Source organism: Cyprinus carpio, chromosome B10 (assembly GCF_018340385.1).
Source record: "Cyprinus carpio isolate SPL01 chromosome B10, ASM1834038v1, whole genome shotgun sequence".
Lineage (NCBI taxonomy): Eukaryota > Metazoa > Chordata > Actinopteri > Cypriniformes > Cyprinidae > Cyprinus > Cyprinus carpio.
This window is the reverse complement of record NC_056606.1, coordinates 13,137,942-13,159,381: the sequence shown is the minus strand read 5'-3', so window position 1 is coordinate 13,159,381 and position 21,440 is coordinate 13,137,942. Positions and strand designations below refer to the sequence as shown.

Sequence of the window (21,440 nt, the reverse complement as noted above, 5' to 3'; positions counted from 1 at the left end):
AGCATTATAAATTTCTCTACGTCTTTACTCTAATTTTAACTTTAATTTCTTAAAAAAAAAAAATCTTACTGACCCCAAAGTTTTAAACAATACTGTATAAGATATTGATTACGATTCTGAATTAAGTTGGAATTAAATTTAGTTGCTTAGAAAAATATATGAATCCACCTAAAAGTTCAAGAACTACTACAACATATTTTAAGTCAGATCTCACAGAAAGTGTATGTTTTTCCTGCTGATCACATAGCAGCCGGCTGACCCGTACAGTGACCTGAGAGGTCAGGGAGGATTTTAGTCAATTATTAAACACTTCTTTCATAGTGTACGTCTGTGAGTGTGTCTGTTGGCTTATCTGCATTTTTGTTAATATTACGGTCCAGTAGTCTGTATTTCAGGCTATGAGCAAGCTGTGTATGTATGCATATTGTTGAAGCTACTAATTGCAGTGTCTGCTGTTTTCAGTGCGCATGCTTGGCTAATTTTATTGGACAGTTCAAATTTGGCCTATTATTTTGTTTAATTAATTAAACTGCACATGCAGATGGATGTTCATTTAATAAATTTGCTTTTGCTTGATATATAATAAGTGCTGGGACGTACTATAGCCTTTCTAGGAAACAAATCTTTATAGGATTCCCTGGAATAGTGACAAGGTAACTACACAAGGAATTTGTGATCTCATGTTGTCAGAATAAATTGGTATGCCATATTTTGCTCTAAAACTGCACACTCTTTTTCTGTCTCCTACATACTCGGAACTTGGAGTTCCTGCTGTGGTCAAAATTTGACTAGTGTTCTATACATTAAGCTGTAGAGAAGCCAGCCGCAATGACGGTTTGAGGCCAGCCCTCTCTTTCATAAGCAGCCATTGCTAATAACTCTGAGAAGAGGCCTCATTACTGCCAAACGATTTGGGAGCTTTAATCCTTAGTTGAGCAGTGCGGTTCAGGAGAGAATGTTCTAGAATGATATTCACACTCCATCAGTCTGAACCCTCCGCGCTCTTGGCCCCTCCAAAATCATTAAAGACATGTATGAGAACTTCAAGCCGTTGTTTGTATGTGTGAGGGTGGGATTATGTGTGCCAGTTTTACATTTGATTGGTGTTGTAGCTCTCAATTAAACAGTTAATTTAACTTCTGTTCAACATTTTATAAGTGTAGTGTCAGCCTCTTTCTGTTCTGCTTTGTGAACATCAGCTCTAAGTTACTGACCAAAGACTGTTAGTAGTCTGGTTTTGCCAGATTAGAAGTACACAAAAATGAGACGCATCCACTTTCAACTAGTCTCCCCTTATAGAAATCTGGAAAAGCAAGTTTATCGTTTTACATCTTCATTCAGTATTTTCCCACCTGTCTCATTCGGGTTATACCAGACATCACAATGCTCAAATAACATTGTTCACAATGATAACACCCACACCATCTTCCTGAAACTTCAGTGTTGTGTTTACTTTTTGTATTACAGTTTATTCATGCTCCATATTTGCTGCTTGTTGTAAACAAGACATGCAACAGAAAATTATCCAGAGATGTAGCAGTGTTTATTTTTTTAAGCTGCTTTGTGATTTGTTTAGTTGTGGAAATGGTTTTGATGTGTAATGCAGATGGAAGAGGTCAGTGAACTGTTGGATTTAGTTCCAATTGTGTGTGTCGTTTGATCGCCCAAGTAGTGTATTAGAAATGAACAGAGTTTGTTTGACACAGATTGAAAGGGAGAGATAGACTGTGTGGAAATATACATATATCTAGATTAGTGTAGGTCCCAGTAGACAGAAGAGATTTATGGAATCAGCAGTCCGTCTCCTGGACTGGCCTCAGCAGGCACTGACCAGGCACATGATCCTCTTGTGTTTACTTGAATTATAAAGGGCTTGTTCTTGCTAGTACACTTGCTTGGATTCCGGTTATGTTTGAGACCATGGTAATATCTGATATCTTAAAAGGTGTTGGATAGTTCACCCAAAATGTACAATTCTGTCATTGTTTACTCCCCTGTATGTCATTCCAGACATGTATTGCTTAACAGCTTTTTTTTACTAAACTTAAAAAATTCTAATCTTTTGGTTTTGTTTTTTCCACCCATGTACATTTTTCCAGTTAATGTTGAATTATTTGGAATGTGTTGTGACTAAGCTCACAGAATTTTCACCCGCATGAAAGCTCAGCAGAACTGGAATGCCTGTCATTCACTAAATTCTACACTTCCCCCACTCTGTGCTTGTTTGTTAATTAAATATTCTTGAAATTTGCAGGAATTAATGCAAAATCAACCAGTTGCCACAGTATTTCTGGTCTTGTTTCAGCAAAAAACAGGTGTTATTAACTGATTACAATCTGTAATTCTGATCCCAAACACATTTAATATGAATAATTTGATAATTCAAAGCATTTCAAATACAGTATATACAGAATGCAAGTCATTATGGGCTGCTAATTTGTCTTTCTCTTCTTTAAATAACCCTGGCACACAGGAAAATGCAGTTTGAATCCCTATGCAGCAGAAAGTCAAATCATGTATTTCCAGTGTAAAGTGTAGGAGTCTGTGTCTATATACAAAGGGGATTTCAACTATGGGAAAGTGTTGCACTATTTGTGGTGGGGGAGGGAGAGTGTGAATGACCTAAAGGTGGGCAGGGAAAAATGTAAATGGTTCTGCATTCATTACTGCGTCTGTCTCAGGGTTAGGGAGCAGAGTAGAGTAGAGAGGAGAGGAAAGGTCACTAGCTCTTTGTCTGAAGGGCAGTGAAAGGAGCGGAGGAGGGAGCTGATGATAAGCAGATGCTAAGAGAAATGAGAGTAATGGCCCATTGGCTCAGGCACCTTATAAGATGATGAATAAACTGCCTCTTGTTCCTTGAGGACGTGAGAAAGAGAGTCGGGGGGGGGGGGGGGGCTGATTCAAAAAAGTCAGAGATTCTCATTGCTGATGACAATGCTTCTCACTGCTAGCCACTGACCTCTTTCCTGTTTAGTTCAGCATATTTGGTAACAGGGCTGTTGCTGAAATGTCATTAGGAGGCATGCATATATTTACATGTAATAATATAGCAGATGCTTTTATCATAAAATGACTTACAAATGAGATAATGAATGAGCAACTTATTATACCGGACCCAACAATATTAGCAGCACCACTGTGAACTATAGTACAAATTGTAGAGCTGAAGTGTGTTTTTTTTTTTTCAGGATTCTGGATTAACTGAGGGCTCATAGGACAGGTATGACTAAAATAATTGTTAAACTGACTAGTGCTGTGTTCGATACATTGATACGACAATGAATCAACACAGAGATTTGACAATACAAGTATTGATATTGTGGCACATGCGCTGCAGTGGACCGCACTTAAAGGGGTGCTATTATGCTTTTTCACTTTTTCAACTGTAGTTAGTCTGTAATTTTGCTGTTTGAGCATAAAAAAGACCTGCAAAGTTACAAAGCTCAAAGTCCAATTCAAAAGGAGATATTTTATTTAACAGAAATCACTTTTCAAAAACTACAATGAATGATTCGTTTGGAGTACAATGCATATTTTCCGGGATTTGTGAAATCACAAAGATCGACGAATGGGACGAGACTTGGTTGAGCTGCACTAGAGAAGGCAACGAGTGTTATCACTATGTCAGTCACACGCTAGCTTTCCCAAGGCAGATGAGCTTAGAGTGGTTACAAACATCCGGGTTTAAATCGTGCTCAACTTGATTTGATTTTGACGCAATATTTACACTAAAGCTCACAGCAAGCTATGGTAAGGAGCATGACATTTCCCAACCAGGCACTGAGTGCTGCCAATCACAACACACACTGGCCCAGCAAAACAATCACAGCGCATTTCGTATTTCAGAAGGCAGGCCTTCGTTTGATACAGAAACTATTCCAGCCATTCATGCCAGACTGGGGAGAGAGGTGATGTAATAATGTAAAATATGTGAAAAATCTATATTCTTCAATTATTATTATCAGAAAAGTGTAATTTATCAAGTGTTCATTTATGAGAGAGAGAGAGAGAGAGAGAGAGAGAGAGAGAGAGAGGCTGTGTATGTATGAATTACCACCGCTTTGCCGTGTTTCTCTATAAACAGTGAAGTTGTGGATTTAAAAAGCACTGAATATGCATTACACAAGATTGCTGTAGGGCACATCACATTGTGTGGCACCATACACACATTCATAATGCAATCTGTGTTTCTCTCAACATCCAACAGGCAATGGACCAATCAAGTAGCAAATGGACCACAGTGCATGAAATTTACTTTGCCTTTGCTTTGAATTCAAAGGTCTCTCTTAGCCAATCAAAAAGTAAGTAACATTACAGGGGGGGGAACTTCCTGTTACTGCAAATGCAGAGATTTATGTGTGCCTATTTTTCTTTTACTATATCCCAGTTGTTTGTTAACAACATCCTCCACCACACCTCCTTTAACTGTATCAATGAAATGCAGCACCAATTCCAGGCAGTCGCTACATAAAATTTCCTCTTTATCTAAGAATATATGGCTGAACAACTATTTTTGGACTTGAGAATCTAGTAGTCTCAATTTTTGTGGGTAAGCATAATTTCCAAATACATAAACAACATTTATAAACAACTAACAGTTGCCACTGGATGTGTAGGAGTGTATGAACTACAATATGGATACTCATTGTGATCCATATTGCTTTAATGCTTTGAAAAGGGAAAGAAAATCTAGTTTGTTATGTTTGGAAGGCAATATGAGGACAGTGTAGTGGTGGAAGCCTTCTGGTTAGATTCTGGCTCACATCAGTACTAGCATCCGGCTCACACCTAGACATGTTTGTTTAAAGCCACATTCACCAGACCAGAAAACACACAGATGACCTTTTCACAGTTAATATTACATTCTAAAAATAGATTACACTCTCTAGAGAATAGGGATATGCCGGTATCAAATTTTCCTGTTGCAATGAATTGCTAATGCTTTTATCACTTTATACGGTATTATCACGGTATTGGAAGGTTAAATAACTTTTTTCTTATAACAAAAATAACTGAACATTTAAATACATTAAAGCAATACAGAAAAATATATAAAGTTAAAAGTTTTACACAGATTAAAGTGAAAAAGAACTACGAAGACCCATAGGTATCACTTTACAATAAGACCTCATTAGTTAACTATTAACATTCACAATGAGCAACAGCTACATTTGCTACAAAAGTAAAAATTCTTTGTTAAAAAAAATACAAGTCTTAGTTCATGTTAGCTCATTAAATAACACAGTTGGAACTTTCAGTTTTAACAACGTGTTATTAAATATTGGAATACCTAAGATGAATGAATGTTCAGAAGAATTTTTCATTGGCAGTTTATGTTAACTAATGAATTAACTAATGTTAATTAATGAAGCCCTAATGTAAAGTGTGAATGAACGATAAAGAATCAAAATACTTTCAAACAATATCTAGGGCATGTTATAGTCCAGATTAAAATGAAAAAAATATTTAAGTATTTGGCTCTGTGATGAACACCATAGCAAATACACAAATCTGAATGGCTATTTAAAATTATTTAAATGTTTTAGAAAGTAGTGCAGCTGCTTTATTTATGGGGTTTCCAAGGTAAGGGCTGCATTTTCTGCAGTTTAGCACCATCTGCTGTCAGAGAGTGAATGTGCTTTCATTCAGTGCGTCTCTCATGTGTTCCCCCATGTGCTTCTCATGCGTGCTTGTTTACATCAGAGCGCACAGGCGTCTTTCAAGCAGCATATAGCGTGTTGTGCATTTTGACCAGTTGATGGGAATAGTATTCTTAAAATGCATTCCAAATTCTGAATAATCTGTAATATATAATTTTTCACGGTATTTAGAAGTGCCCACGATAACAATATCGTGCATATTCATTACCATGATATATCGCATTACCGAATACCGGCACATGTCTACTAGAGAACCAAAATTTAATTTCTCTAAAATTAAACCTGTAAATTTGACAATTTCAGAAAATTAATTCATCAAATAAAAGTCACAGAATGCAGAAATATTCCTACAAAAACCTTACCATGTACTTTGAAAGCCAGTAAGCCCACACAACATGGATGTCCATTTGCACACACACACACACACAACAATACAAACACACTTAGGGTGCTTTCACACATGGCCCATTGTTTCAGAACCTGGCATGTTTCCCCCCTTAGCTCGGTTCGTTTGGGCATATGTGAACACAGCAATCATGCTCGGATCCGCAACAAAACAATCGGTCCGAGATCGCCTGAACGAGGTGGTCTCGGCTCAATTAAAAATTAACTCTAGAGCAGTTTGGTTAAAGTGAGAAAGCAATCCTATCCAATGGACCGACGAACCAGGCTATATCGCAGTGTATGATGCTGGGTTATTAGTTCCGTGAAAGGCAGTAGACGATGTCCGTGGGTCAGCACGTGTTCGCCATTCAAAATCAAAGCACACCTTTTCATTTTATAATGCCATCTTACTGCTCTTCGTAGTAGGTGCATTTTAACAATGTTTTCCCAACGAATCCTGGACTCCTGCTTAAAATAATAAATTAATAAATTAATATAACAACAGCTACAAAAAACCCAACAATAAGTCCTCGAAGCTGTTGTAATTCCAGAACTTTGACCAATGAGGGGACAGTTTACTCGCACGTGACTTGTATTAATAATTTTGGTCCATTTAGAAACTTTGCCATGTGAAAGCGAACCACACCAAGAATAAAAAGCAACATTGTAATAATTTTAATCCCTGTCTTGGAACAAAGCAATCGATCTACAGGTGTGAAAGCACCCCTAGAAGCTTCTCGGACTTGCATCTAAAAAGGTTAAGTCAAAAGTGGTCAAACAGACAGACAGCTGTCTCTCAGCTTAAAGATCAGCCAGGGTCAGACACGCAGCTCAGCTCAGTAATCCCAATGAAAGTGTCTGATCTCAGCTAACAGGCTTTCTCTCTCAGCAAGAAAATCTCAATCAAAGAATCAGAGAGAACTTAGAACTTAGAGAGAGCCAAAACACCAAAGTGGTCATATACCAACTTCTTACTTGACCAAGGCTAAAATACATAAAAAGCTGAAAACAGTTTACTCAAATCTCAATTAACATGGAACCTTTTTAAAACAGTAGGATGTTTGCGGCAGAAACAGACCCAGTATTAATCTTCATTTAAATCATGCTGCAAAGCATATTGAATAAACAAGTCAAGCAGAACGACAGCATGGCGTTGCAAAAATGACATGTCAGTACACTATACAGTGACAAACGTATCTGATGAATTCGATTTTACAGAAATCAAACCTGACATTTCATTTGAAATATTTAACACTGCAGCTGAGAGCATGAAAAAAAAAAAACAGTTCTTTTCTTTTGTAGGCCTGGAAAGCTTAAGGCTTCAGTTTGGGTGGGTTCTGCAGGAAAAAAAAGTGCATGTGAGGATGTTTCTATGACGCTGAAGGAATTCATATTCTCACCAGTAAAGAAAGTGGGACAGATGCATATGGCTTGAATATGCTCAGATGAAAAAAAAAAAAAAAAAAAATTCTGAGGGAAGATTTATTTAAGATGCACGAGAGGAAAAATTATCATTAACCTTCTACTACAAAACCTACCAACAGGTAAACAAGTTTTCCAAGGTGCTAGAAAGCTCTAGAGAATCTTGCTAAGGTAAATATCAAATCATTGTAAATGCTATAAAGAATGAAGCGAAATGTCGAAGTTCTGATTTTAAAAAGGTAGACTGTGGCTCTGTGTGGGTGAACAAAGGACATTTCAAATATGTGTTTGTATTTGTGTCAGATGAAAGCACACCAGAGAAAAATAGTAAATCTGAGGATTACAGAACACCTAGTGCTGCCTAAATGCATCACTTTACACAGAATGAAAAGGGAGGGGGAAAAGAGAGAAAAAGAGAGAGTGCTCTACAAGTACAGAGATGGCAAAAAAATAAAAAACAATTCCTTCTGATACTAGCACACAGGACAGAAAGGGATGAGAGAACGACACCGAGAAATGATGGCCTTGTGATGTGGCCATGAATTAAACATGAATCCATTAAGACACTTAACAGCTGGCTGCCATAAAGCATTTTTTTTCAGGAGGAACTTCTACAGTAGCAGAAACCATACACAGCAGCTTTATGGCATCACATACACTTTACTGTATATGCAAAAGGCTCACTTAAGACAGATTTCAGCATAAAGGATTTAAAAACTAGGTTAAACTTCATAACTACCACTGCATGAGTAAAATAGGTTTTATTTGTTCACAACAGAACAAACTCCACTTCAAACAGTACTGTTTGCCAAGTACCATGAAAACAGCTCATTATATCCAGAGGCAGTCTCCAGGGAAACAATGCGTTCTGCAGTCAATTACACACGTTTTTACCCTTTATCTCAGACTTTTTTCCCCTCTAAATCTTTATATCTGTCTCTTTTATTAAAGCTCTCTTTAATGTCCGCTGGCTTTGAGCAAACTGCTGTTGCACATACAGTAACTGACACGTACTTAAAATAAATGCATCAGTATTTGCGTAAATTGCTGCCATTTTCTTCTTATGTTCTAATGACTAAAGTTTGGAATATTTTGCAGAATGTATCCAAAAATATTTTTTAATTGATCATTTTTCTTCTAAGGACAAAACTTCATTATTTCAACTCCAGAAAAGAATGTTTGTAAAAATCATTTTAATTAACCTCTTAGTTACATTTAGTATTTTTTTAAAGAAACATTTCAAGAAGTTCAAAAACAGCCCACAGGAGCAAAATGAAGGCTTGTTAAATCTTAAAGTTTTTAAATCAGAAAATTTTATATAAGGGAAAGAACAAAAGGTAAGTCAAGAAGAAATGAACAAAAAAGCACAAAGCAGAAGAAACAAAATTATGGTATTAAAATGCATTGTAACTGTCAGTCATCCAATCACAAGTGGTCATCCGAGACACATTGCAGTTTAAACCCTGTTTTGAAACATGCATGGTAGTTTGACCGCATGTGATTGAAAGTGGATAAGCTCAATGTTTTAAACCCCATTTACACCTGTATCTAGCATAGTCCACCCATGATCAGATTAATAAATACACATTTTAACATATAATATGGTGATTCCCAACATCACATGAGAAGCGCAAATATTTGCACTGAAACACACTGACTTCCTTCTTCCCCCTTTAAAGCATTTAAGCTCATTTCACATTCATGCACACTCACTGTGTCTAATCATGGCTCCAGAAGCAGAACGTAGGAAATTATCATAAAGGCTGTAATGAAACAGTTTGTTTGAGTAAAGATGAGTGCTAGAGCCCATAAGGTTGTTTGTAATATTACAAAATACGTTACATATAAGCACCACAGGCTAAATGTAAAGATTGCAACATGAATCCTCCCTCATGCTGAGAAAATGGCACATAAAAAAGGAAATTGTGCATATTAATGATTATCTAGGGAAAACGAATCACTTTTTCCTCCACACGAGGGTCATTTACATATGTAGGAACAGATTACAATTTGCCTTAACATTTTAGTGGGGTTGACTTGAATGCTAATGCCAGAGGAAGCGTGCATGCGTGCTTGTGTGTGTACAGAGTGGGGTTGATATGAGACAAGGACATTTCATTTTTTTACTTTTCCAGTCTGTGCAAATTAGCTTTTTCTCTGGCAGTTGATAATGTGTTATGTTTCACAATGAGATAAAATGCCTAAAATCGGTTCCTAATTGGCTTTACTTCTTGCTTCCCTTATTTCTGGAGGAACCAAATTTCTTTGATAAAATAAAACAGAGTAACAAAGGTCTTGTACTATACATAATTACATTTCCCCAATCTAGAGTATAATCTAATCGTAGAGAGCTGGAACGGACTTCTTGCATCTGTCTGGATTGGAAGCTTTAAAACCATCTCTGAATTTGGCGATGTTTAACTGGCTTTGAGCTTGGCTAAGGCTGGACCAGGAATAAGGTAGATTTAATAGGCTAATCTGAGTAGTACAAGTAAAGTGCCAATATTTGATTTTCCGCTCCAGCTGATTCTTAAGCAGACTGATAACGAACTTTATTTTTCCAGTTAATGTGTGTGGGAGAGAGAAAGAAAGAGACAACAGTACTGGCATGTATGAAGTTTCTGAGAAGAAGACCTGCTCATGTAAATCCCAGGAGACATGATTCCTGCATAGTGAAGGCTCTCTCACTCACTCACAAACACTCTGTGACTGCACCAAGACTGCATACACCTTCTCATAGACATACCAATGTCAAGCTGGCAGGCATAAACACACGCACATACACACTCGGTCTCTAAAGCAAATATAATCTCACACTGGAGCCTGACCACTCTCTCCCACACAAACCACAAACGCATAAGCCTTTACACCATGCATTAGAAGCTGCATACTTTCAGAGAATATGTTTTTCCTACCAATTTAGATTAAACAACTGTGTTTTTGGATTACGAAAATCCAAAAACTTAGTGAATAAATTCTGAAACATGCTGATTATCTAAAATACAGGCCTAATACAAGAGCTACGTGCTTCGCACTCACAAACACTGTCCGCGGAAGACCGGGAGGACACAAAGGATCATGTTAACCCAGCCTAGCAGTCTCTAAACAGGAAGGACAGGATCTACATTCTGAGTAATTCTGACAGACGTCATCTTTGTGTTTATGAAGACACAATGGATAAGATAACGAATACATATTACCAGTAATTCTATTCTCCATTGCTTGGCTTGTATTAAAGTATGTAAAGTGGCCCATTTAGTGGACCCTACCGTTCAAAAGTTTTCTAGCATTCTTTGAATGTAAAATTCAAAAGACCAGCATTTATTTGAAATATTAAAGACACTTCATTACTTCAGATGAAATTAATGCAATCCTAGCTGAAGAAAAGTATTGACTAAAAAAAAGCAACCCAAAATTTTAAAGGAGACAAGGAAGGAAAAGGAAGTGAAAGTGAACCATATAAATAGTTATGTCAGCCAATTCCTCAATAAATCGGCTCAATTTTAGAGTACTCATTATTCTGTCAATACCACTACAGATGGATCAAACTCATTTATCAGTTCCAATATGTCAGCTATGTCTTTATGCATAATATTGTTCTGTTTTTATACCAATAGGTGCATCGTTAAAAATAAATAGGGATGCACCGATGTATCGGCCGTCGATATTTTTCGGCTGAATTTTGATTATTTTAAAGCCATCAGCATATCGGAAATAGCATGAAAAGGGCTGATACTGATGGTTTATTAATTAACTGCATGGAGAAAATAAGTTGCATGTCTTATGCATAATCCAAAGTTATTCTCTGAGCAAAATAATTAAATACTTGCCAAAACAAAAAATCTGTACAAAATATAGTTTGTCAGACAGCATAGTACGGCCTATGCAAACGTGACGCTGATGCATCCAACCAGTGAAACGCCCACGATCAGCTGTAAATTCATCATAGGTAATGTTAAGTCCCAATGGCAATGCACCATTGTTAGTTTATCTGAGGTTATGTCAAGAACCGCCAATTAAGCAGGCCTATATTTAAGTGAAAATGAATGGCAGGTAATATGCAGCTTTTTGTGTACCATTAAAACCAGTAACAATGGCAGTTTAGTTTACATCACGCACCTGCAACGTTTCTATGAATAGAGAAAATATATATATATATATATATTCACTTAAATCAATAACAGATTAACAATATTAAAGAAAAAATTGTGCTGAGTTTGGATAATGGTAATGTGCTCAGAAGTTCACGGAAAGGAAAGCCATTGTCTTTATTTTGCAAAAGCTTTACGGTTTTAAATTGCATCAGCAACTCACACGCACATACAACATATTTTTGCTAACTTGACATCACAGCCTGTTCATTATCAAAATAAAATACAGTTAAAGATACATAAAAAGTTACACTGCTCAATTTAAATATTCCGTAGTACAGTCTGTGCCATTCAGCATAACCACTGCCTCACTGTGCTGTTATGGTCTATGTAAAGGATGATGTTTTAGGCTGAAAATGCCAGTGAAGAACAAAGCCTATATTTTACATAATATTTTTGCATCCAGATACGTCATGAATATGGAAATATTTGGATTCATGTAGAATGAGAGAGGTAGGCTTCAGTTTCGCTTTTAAATTAATTTGTTTTGGCTTACAACTTTAGAAGATTTGCTGTGGAGAGAACAGAACTAAAATAGCCTAATTGTGTTTGTAATGTTTGTTAATATTTTGCTTTAATTACCGGTGTTTTAGCCTACATTATTTCTGAATAATAATAAAATAATAAAATAATAATCATATATTAATAATAAAATGTGACGTACAGGAAACCAGTTTTTTCCTCTTAAAACACTTATAAGAGTAGCGTTTTTTTAATCCATGCTGCAAACATTTTTAAATATGTTGGAAAAAATAGGCCTACTTAAATGTCTTTAAAGCGTTGACAGTATTTTCTTTTGTTTAATACATTTGGTCAAAATCTAAAAAAGATGATGCTGTATTGGCTATGACTAAGTGCAAGATAGGCTACCAGATCAAGACACTTAAATTATTATTATTATTATTATTATTGATTAAAAAAAACACTATTACAAAAAAAAAAAAAAAAATATTATTATTATTATTATTATTATTATTATTATTATTATTATTATTATTATCATAGGCAAAAAAAAAAAAAAAACTTTTAACCAGTATTTTTTCTACTCAAACAGGATTCGGAACGGTAATAATATAGTGGAACGCAGGAACAGAAACATTACAATACCAATTCCGTTTGGAGTGAACCGATCGATTTTTTTCTTTGTAGTTTTTAACCCCTGCTTTATGCAATTGACCAAAATCGGTATCAGCCAAAAAAAATCCTATCGGTGCATACCTAAAAATAAACTGCTGTTTACACCCAAAAATTAAGATTCTGTCTTCATTTACTCATCCATATATTGTTTCAAGACACAAAAGAAGATATTTAAAAAAAAAAAAATGAAAGTGACTCGGAATTGGTGCTCTGCATTTAACCCATCCAAGTGCACACACAGCAGTGAGAAGTGAACACACCGTGAACACACACCTGGAGCAGTGGGCAGCTATATATCCAGCGCCCAGGGAGCAACTGGGGGTTCAGTGCCTTGCTCAAGGGCACTTCAGCCGTGGGTATTGAGGGTGGAAGAGAGCACTGTTCATTCACTCACTCCCACCTACAACTCCTGCCAGCACCGAGACTCGAACCTGCAACCTTCTGGTTACAAATCCAACTCTCTGTACTGACTGTATGGACATTTAGAAAATGTCCATACAGTCAGTTAGGTCAAATCTTGTTTTGCCGATTACCTTTCACTACATGGATGAAAACAGTTTAAACATTATTCAAAATATTTTATTTTGTGGTCTACAGACAATTTTTTTTGAGTGAACAATCCCTTCAAGATGGCTGTATATCCTTTGAAGTCCACTTAACAGTGTGCTATCAGGAGCTTTGAACGTACCACAAGACTTCATCAATCATAGTATCAAAAGGTCTAATAGAGATGAAGACATTTCTGTCTGAATTTATTGAGTTTATTAGTCATGTGTCTGCATTAAGACTCATTATGGGATATAAGCATTACTGAGGGGTGAGCCGAGGGACACGATGATGGATGCACTACAGGTCCTCCTTATCACTGCTGAGAAAACAAGGAGGAGCTGATGTGTGATGGATGGATAGACGCAGAACGAGAGGTTTCATGACCTTGCGTGTATGGAAGGTTTATCAGAACAGTGGGAGGAGAAAAGTGTAAATCCCAGCCCAAGACTGCTTGGCTGTGATCTGAGCTTCACAGTGATTCACACATCCCTGAAAAAAAAAACCCTGCTAGCCTTTACATACTTAACCCTCAACCCTACCAAATCCCTCTGAAATACGATTCCATTCTCTTCCATTATCCCTTGCGATTCCTCGTTTCATGCATCTCTTCGTCTCACATGATATAGTTACAATTATCACCCTTTCTTCCTTCCATCCTCTTCTAAACTCCCACTCATACACTCATCCATGACTTCAACCTTTGCTCCCTTCTCTCCTTTCTGTTTGAATCTCTTTAGTCTCTTTTCACTCGCATGTGAGTGATGATCCATGCATGCAAAGCAAGTCTCCAATTGAAACTAGAGTGACCAAAAAAAACACCTTGCAACCTTGGTTATTTATCATTATCACCTGGTCTAATGGAAAGGTATCAGCCCATCGTAATGGCCCACTTATCCTCCAAATTGAAAAAGAAGGCAATAAAAACAGGCGAAAGAGAGAGTGGCACACAGGATCAGAATGTTGTAACGTAACAGGAGTAGGCATCGCCTGCCGTCTCAGGTACAAGTCTTGCATGCTAAAATATTTATGTAGCAGAGGCCTGAATATTCATATGGGTAGCATGTCCTTTCTGTTGAAGGACATACAGTGCCCACACATGTGCAAACACAGGTGCATGGAGTGTGATCTTACTCTGAAGCTCAGTCCCTTATTCAGAAGGACAGCACCAGAGGGAATGTTGTGTTGAGAGGAGGAGAAGCACACTACGAAATGCAAGGCTTTGAGTCGCAGGTGAAGTTGCACTCGATATCAACGTTTTGTTTTGAAAGGCTTTGCTGGTTGGATTAGACAGCACTGCTGCAGAGCAGAGTAGAGAGGGTGGCCTGAGGCCATAACTTAGCAGCTCGTCTCTCCTTAGATTACACAAAGACGAATCTAGGGGTATATCTCAAATAAATATCCCACTGCCTCACAGCATGCCTTCAAGCCATACCTGCTCAACATCTTTTCATCTTTGTGGGTGCCCACTCTCACTAAAAACCAAATAGTTTCTGTTCAATCTAAAAGTAACATAATTAGAAAGAAATTACATTTCTTGAGAACAGTAAGTGACGAATAAAATAAATAACATTTTTGTGCAGACTAGGGCAGGTCCGAATACCATTTTTTTTAGCTTTGAAGCTTTGGTAGTAATCAACACCGAATATTTGAAGTTTCAGAGGGAGAGGGCTGAACATATTCTTCTCTCTAATAAAGGCAGGAATCTCTGTGTGTCTGTCTGTTCGCATTTTTATTATGTCGAGAACCGTTCATCCAATCGACTTCACGCGTGGTGGGTGAGATGCTGCAGACCCAAGGGAGTGCAGTGTCACATTTTGGTGCAATATGGACACGCGACAGGTTCAGAATTAATCAACTTTTAATAAACTACAGAACAGTGCGAGCCTGAAGCGGTGCGCCTCACGCGGGCAGGGCTTATATGTTCCGGGGACCAACACTGCAATAATGATACAAAACACAAAGTTCTGTTAAGAGAAATACTTTTAATATAGACAAATTATTATTAGGCTGGGCTAGTGTACATTTTTTTATGGCTGCCATATTCGCAAGTATTTTCCAAGCAAATTAAGTGCATGTTTTAATCACGTGTAAAATTACTGATTAACATGGCAGATAAAAGCAGCTTGTTTTTTTTACACCAACAATATAGCCTACTATAGGCGCACTACTTACAGAACTCAGGTGATTTTTCAAACTTGATGTGCTGTTGTGGTAGGCCAGTTTCAAAACACATATCTGGCACACTGCCTTGGTCTTGTCCTCACTCAATCTGAAGTGCTCCCACAGAGCTGAGATCTTCGGCATCTTTGTCTTCTCTTCCAGATGAACTGAATCATGACATTCACTCATGGGCGATTCATAAGCCGCTTTTCCACTATTGGGCCGAATGGTTCTCTTTGCTTAACCGTTCCATTCCGTGCCGATCCGGTCTCTCAAAAACATCTAATCTACTTTTTGAGACCTCAGAGCAGTAGGCTACTTGTCTTCAAAAATGTGCCATTCAGTAATGAAAAAAAATCTATAAAATTGAAAAAAAAAAAAAATTCCTTCAAGCTCAAAAACAGACTAAACCATGATTTAATTTGTCCAATGGGGTCTACCACTATTAACTGAAAGTCTATGTTTGGAAAAAGCATTCCAAGTACTGATTCTCTACAAGCACGTTCCAAGGACTCGCGTGTGCTACAGGTATCCTAGCAACGTTCTTCAGGCAGGATCTAAAGAGTAGTTATGTTTATCAGGTAACTACAGCACAGGTCTACTCAAGGTTGAGGAGGTTTTAAGAGCAGTACACTGACCTTAAACGAGGCTAAAAAAAGACACTACATTGGCTTGTGAATAGGAAGGTCCTGTAGGGTCCTTAATAGCTTTTGAAGACAAGTGTGAGTCAAACTTTAGAAAGGAGAACCGGATAATATTGAGGAGTTAAGTGCATACTACAACATGGGCCAGACATGAATGAGTGAGCTAGCGCACATACAAAAGCACAGGAGCAAAATTAAAGTGCTGACTGACCAGGGATGTCTGACGGCATCTGGCTAATGTCTAAGTGAAGGGACAAGCCTGTCAGAGCCTGTGGATGGTATTATTGAAAATATGTCTTTAATGGACACTAGGGACTATAGAACAGAACAGGGAAGACTACACGACTGGACAGTGAAGAAAGAGTGTTGTCTCAATAAGAAAAGCTTGCAAGCTCTTAATAAAATACATCACTTGATGAATATCAAACAAGAGTAATATTCTGCATTGACATATTTCATAAGTCTTTAGTTACATCACAGCCACAAACTGTGATTTGGTATTAGGGGAGGGCCATTCTAATTCTAGACAACATCTGATTGGACAAAAATTTGTGCAGGATGAATCATCAACATTTTAGTCCATTTTCACAGAAGAGAAATATTGAATATTTTATGTATTATTTTCTTATCTTAATTTTGTACTAGCAAAAAAAGACAGACTTAAAGCCATACATTTTTTCAGAAGCCTTGGTTCTGAAAAGTATTTTTCCCCATTGGAATTTTTAAAGCCTTTGTTAAAATGCCATGAGCCAAAATGACCAACAATGGATAGCCTAAATATAAAACTATTGACTCAAAGATGTTGTTATACATATAGAAACAAAATAGGCTAGTTTATTACAAAATGTGTAGGCCTATATAAATATTTAAGAAGCTTAACAGCATATGGAGAATCTATTACCTAGGGTGTATTCACACTAGGAAAGTCAATTATATCGTTGGGTAATATTAGGCGACTGTATATAAATTGCGCGCTCTCATTTTACTTTCACTTTCGAGATTCACGACCACAAGGACTCTATACCAGCGGTTCTCAATTCCAGTCCTCGCACCCCACTGTTCTGTACATTTTGTATGTTTCTCTTTTGGCTTAAGACGTTTGTTCTATTTGAACGTAAGTGCCCTGCGAAGTGGACATCACAGGATATTCCACCATGATTCCAGTTCGAAGCAAATGTATATGTTCCATTCAAAGTGCACTGAAGTGTGCGAGACATAAATTTAAATTGTATTTATTTACAGAAGAATATGATATCACACTTGTCTGAGTGTAAAGACATTGTGCAGCACAAATCCGTGAATAAATGTTCCGAAGTGAAGTAACTTGTAGGGACCATGTCAATGGGAACACAGTTCATGCACAGTGCTCACTTCTAACGAGCTGATTATCTGAATCAAGTAAACACTGTAACCAACAGGGCACTCAGTATTCTGGGAAGTTTGTGTGCATTGGGAATCATATTTTTCAAATAAAGCCAGGGTAACACTCATTGTACATACAGCACACAGAGAAAATGACATGAATACGACAGTGGGCAAATCCATAAAGTGCCGCATAATTTGAAATCACGAGTTTAAAGCATTCAGTTAACACACTTCACAAGATCTCACAGCTGGATTCCACTAAGTTTGCAAGGTTTGTGATATTAAATGTTCATTAGTCATTCGAAGATTTGTTTAAATATATAAATGCGTATTTGCTTAATGCTGACGGCAAACAAGAAAGTATTGTAATGATAATATAAATGCAAATGTTATAATACTTTTTGTATACATTACTTCCTTCGTTTAAACGTTCTATCTGATTATTAGACAGACTTCTATCCATATTAGACAGAACTGTTAATGATGACAGCGAACAAAAGTGAGAATGTGAGCACTGTGTGCTCAGGCGCTGCCGCTCTGCGCCGTCAAAATAAAAGTCCAGCCTTGAACACATCAGTCAAGCAGAAAAACTAACTGGCCGATGCCGATATTTGCAAAATGCCAAATATCGGCCGATATATCGGTCGACCACTAGTTCAAACAGCCCTGCTCGTGGCGTTGCCTCATTAGCCAGGGTTCAAAGTCCAAACCACGAGGGAAATCTCCACTGAAAATGTGTTACTCGTAGGGTAATGAAAAGGGAGGTCACGTACGGGACACAAAAATTAAACCCAATATACGGGACGTCCCGGCTAATACAGGGCAGTTGGCAACCATAGTTACTCGTCAGTTGCTCAGTAACATTTTTATTAATTTTTACAAGGCATGTGACAATGTGATACGTGCATCTTCCCAAATTAGTAATGAGAATAATTTATAAATCTGCTGCTGTCAACAAAAAGAAGCACTGAGGACTTCCTGCGGGTTTCCGTAAATATTTGCACTAATAAATGCTGCTGCCTGCCAGCTGCAATCACCAATAAAACATTGTTCCCCATTTTATTTTTCTATATCGTCACAAATATCATTATCGCAAATATTCTTGAAATATTGTGGTATAATTTTGAGGCTATATCGCCCACCCCTAACATCTGTAATATTACACTTGTGAAAATTCCATGTCTTCACATGCTCCATTTCCCTTTATGAATAATCTGTGTTATGACAAAATGACACCTTGAATGAGAAATATCCTTGTAGCCAGCACCAAAACAACATCCCTGTCTGCTGAGAAGGACACAGAGCACATAAATGTCAAATTCAACATTCTGTTGTGATGGTAATGAGTCTGACAGGTTAACACCACCGCGGAATAAATGTCACACACAAGCCGTCTAAAACATACCTGAATGTCTTCAACGGTAATGAGAAAATACATTATGTATCATGGCTCAGATTAAACACCACAACCGAGTTTGCACACATTCAATATGGCCTATGCACTAAAACAAAAGCAGTGTGTACACAAAGCTTGTTATTTTTAAACTCTAGTTTATCAGTAACCAGTGGCCTGGAAAGTCATCCCCCCCATCCATGCCACTCTCTCTCGTTTTTATTTTTTCCTTGTACTGGTCTGTAGGCTACGCAATCTGAATCTCTATCTAAAGAACACAGGTAACCTTTGACCAAATTGGCATAAACAATTTCAGTTGTTACTCGAGAAATAAACAGGAGTGGATGGCTTCTGTGTTAATGCTTGTGTTAACCTCATTCCCTTCCTCACACGAAACACTAACTAGTTGGTCAATGACCAGAAGTGCCTAACTACTACACAGCCTGTGCCTCTCTCACAGAAAATCAATGTTAACTAAAGAAAGTCCAGTGCTAAAACCTGTTTTTTTTTTCAAGCCAAGGGATCAGTCGATATCAGGTCTTATATTTAGACTGGATAATAAGCAACCTCAGTTTCAGACATCTAGAGGAGTCGTCTTATGAAGGGGGGCACAAGTGGAGCTTGCCTTGAATTGGCAGATGGCAGCCTGAAAGAAACCCCTCTTGATGGCTTTAAGACGGTTAAGCCTATTGTGTACTGCCAACAACAATCAACAATATTCAAGAAACGTATTCTAGAAAATTAATAATTCCATCTGACCTTTAAAACAAACTGAAATAACACAACTGGTTCAACAGCAGCATAAAGTTGTTGTTAACAAGGCGTCGTTAAGAAGAAGTAGCCTCAGATTAAAATAAAAATACAAATGTAACTCTTTAAACGTGGGCATAACACGTGTAACACTTCTATAAGGGGCGTGTATAAAGTACTGTTATAGCAGAATTATATTTGTAAATGTACGTTAGTGTTTTCCTATTCTGCTTAATACATAACACTATTGTATAAAGTATAGTAAAATAGTTAAAAATAAATTAACCTATTTACAATAAAGATATTTATTAACATGGGAAATAATCAATTAAATGGGAATTTATTCAATTTAGTTGTTTCTAAATACCGCCGTAGTAAGATTTTATAATTTAGATTTTTAAAAAAAAAAAATTTTTACGATTTTACTGACTACTTTCGCCAATTTGGTTTATAGTTGGAAGTGCAATGGTAACATAATAAAACTGTGATATAACACAATCTAAATGGTGAATGAAAATGAAATAAGTTAAATTATTTAAACAGAAAAAAACTTTTGAGGGAAGGTAACGTTAGCGCGCGAGCAAACGGAGCCCGCAGAGCTCCGGAAAAAAAAAGACAAATTCAAACTTACCTGCGAGGAGAATAATATTGAATAAACAAAGGCAGGACGGTCTCAAATCCATTCCTCTGCTTTTAAGCTACAATTTAGTAACCGATGTGGGTATAAAAACAACTTTTCCCTTCGACTTGTGATGTTTCGTGTTCACTCTTCTTTCGCCAGTCTCGCGCAGCATCAGAAGTCCACCAGCTCGCTCGCGCAGGTGGATTGTTGCTGGAATCTGCACACGTGATTTCCGGAGGTATCAGCTGGAGAACTTTGAGGGGTTTTTACGCCCTCTTGCGTACACATGCTCCAAGAGTCTCTCCTTACATCGACGCATATTGAATGACAAATGTAGTGTTGGGAAGGTTAGGGGAGACCGGGGACAACTGTACATTTAGCCTATTTTTTACATTTTCCGTCATAACTCACACACTACTTGAACTAAGTTTGATATCTTAGGTGCACTAATTAACAATACAATTGATATATTTTCACTAATAAGGACAAGACTAATATTAAATTAAACGCAAGAAGTCAGTGTTAAAACTGCCCCCACAAAAGTCTTATTAACCCACTGTATCTCAAATAAAAGCCTACCTCAAAGTAATCACTTTACTGCTGTAGTGCCTAATAATGCCACTTAAGATTTTTCTTGTATATAGTTCAAATTCTTTTAGATGTCAGGCATCACATGCATTCAAATATCATAAGTCTGTTTCTATTTTTGCAGAAGACTAAGCAACTTTTCTAGTGGTATCTAGATATTAATTATTTAAATATACATTTCACTCCATTTATCTGATGAGTCAAGAACAGTCTTTAACCAGACTTTAATGAAATAGTAATGAAATGGAAAAAGATAGAATTAGTTAAAGAATAACTCAACTCAAATATTCACTGTATTTTTAAGATTTAAAAGCAACCCATTCTTTAATGTGTAACACTAATCATTTTTTACATTTAAATATGTTCATTTTCTAACAGAAAAGTATGTCAGCAGACAAACAAGGTGCTTACACTGGGCCATGGGACTCAATGTTACAGTCATGATAAAATCTATATGCTAGCTTGCCACAGCCACGCCTATATTAGCATAGGTTTTTCATATTTTTTTTTTTTTTTTAATAACCTAGAGATAAAATGTATGGAATTTCAAATTTGCAGACATCTAAACTTTAGACAGCAGAAAACACTGTACAGCAGAAAATACTGTACATCCAA

General features: G+C 37.1%; 1 protein-coding gene across 2 annotated transcripts in view; it reads right to left on the bottom strand.

Annotated features, from left to right (window-relative positions):
- cxadr (CXADR Ig-like cell adhesion molecule) overlaps positions 1-20,469 on the bottom strand; it is a 52,149-nt gene extending 31,680 nt beyond the window's left edge. For both annotated transcript variants that reach the window (XM_019111571.2, XM_019111572.2), the window contains exon 1: positions 20,247-20,469. In XM_019111571.2, coding sequence (XP_018967116.1) covers positions 20,247-20,298 — 52 coding nt within the window. In that variant the 5' untranslated portion in view covers positions 20,299-20,469. The remainder of the gene's footprint in view (positions 1-20,246) is intronic.
- Positions 20,470-21,440: the final 971 nt, after the last annotated feature.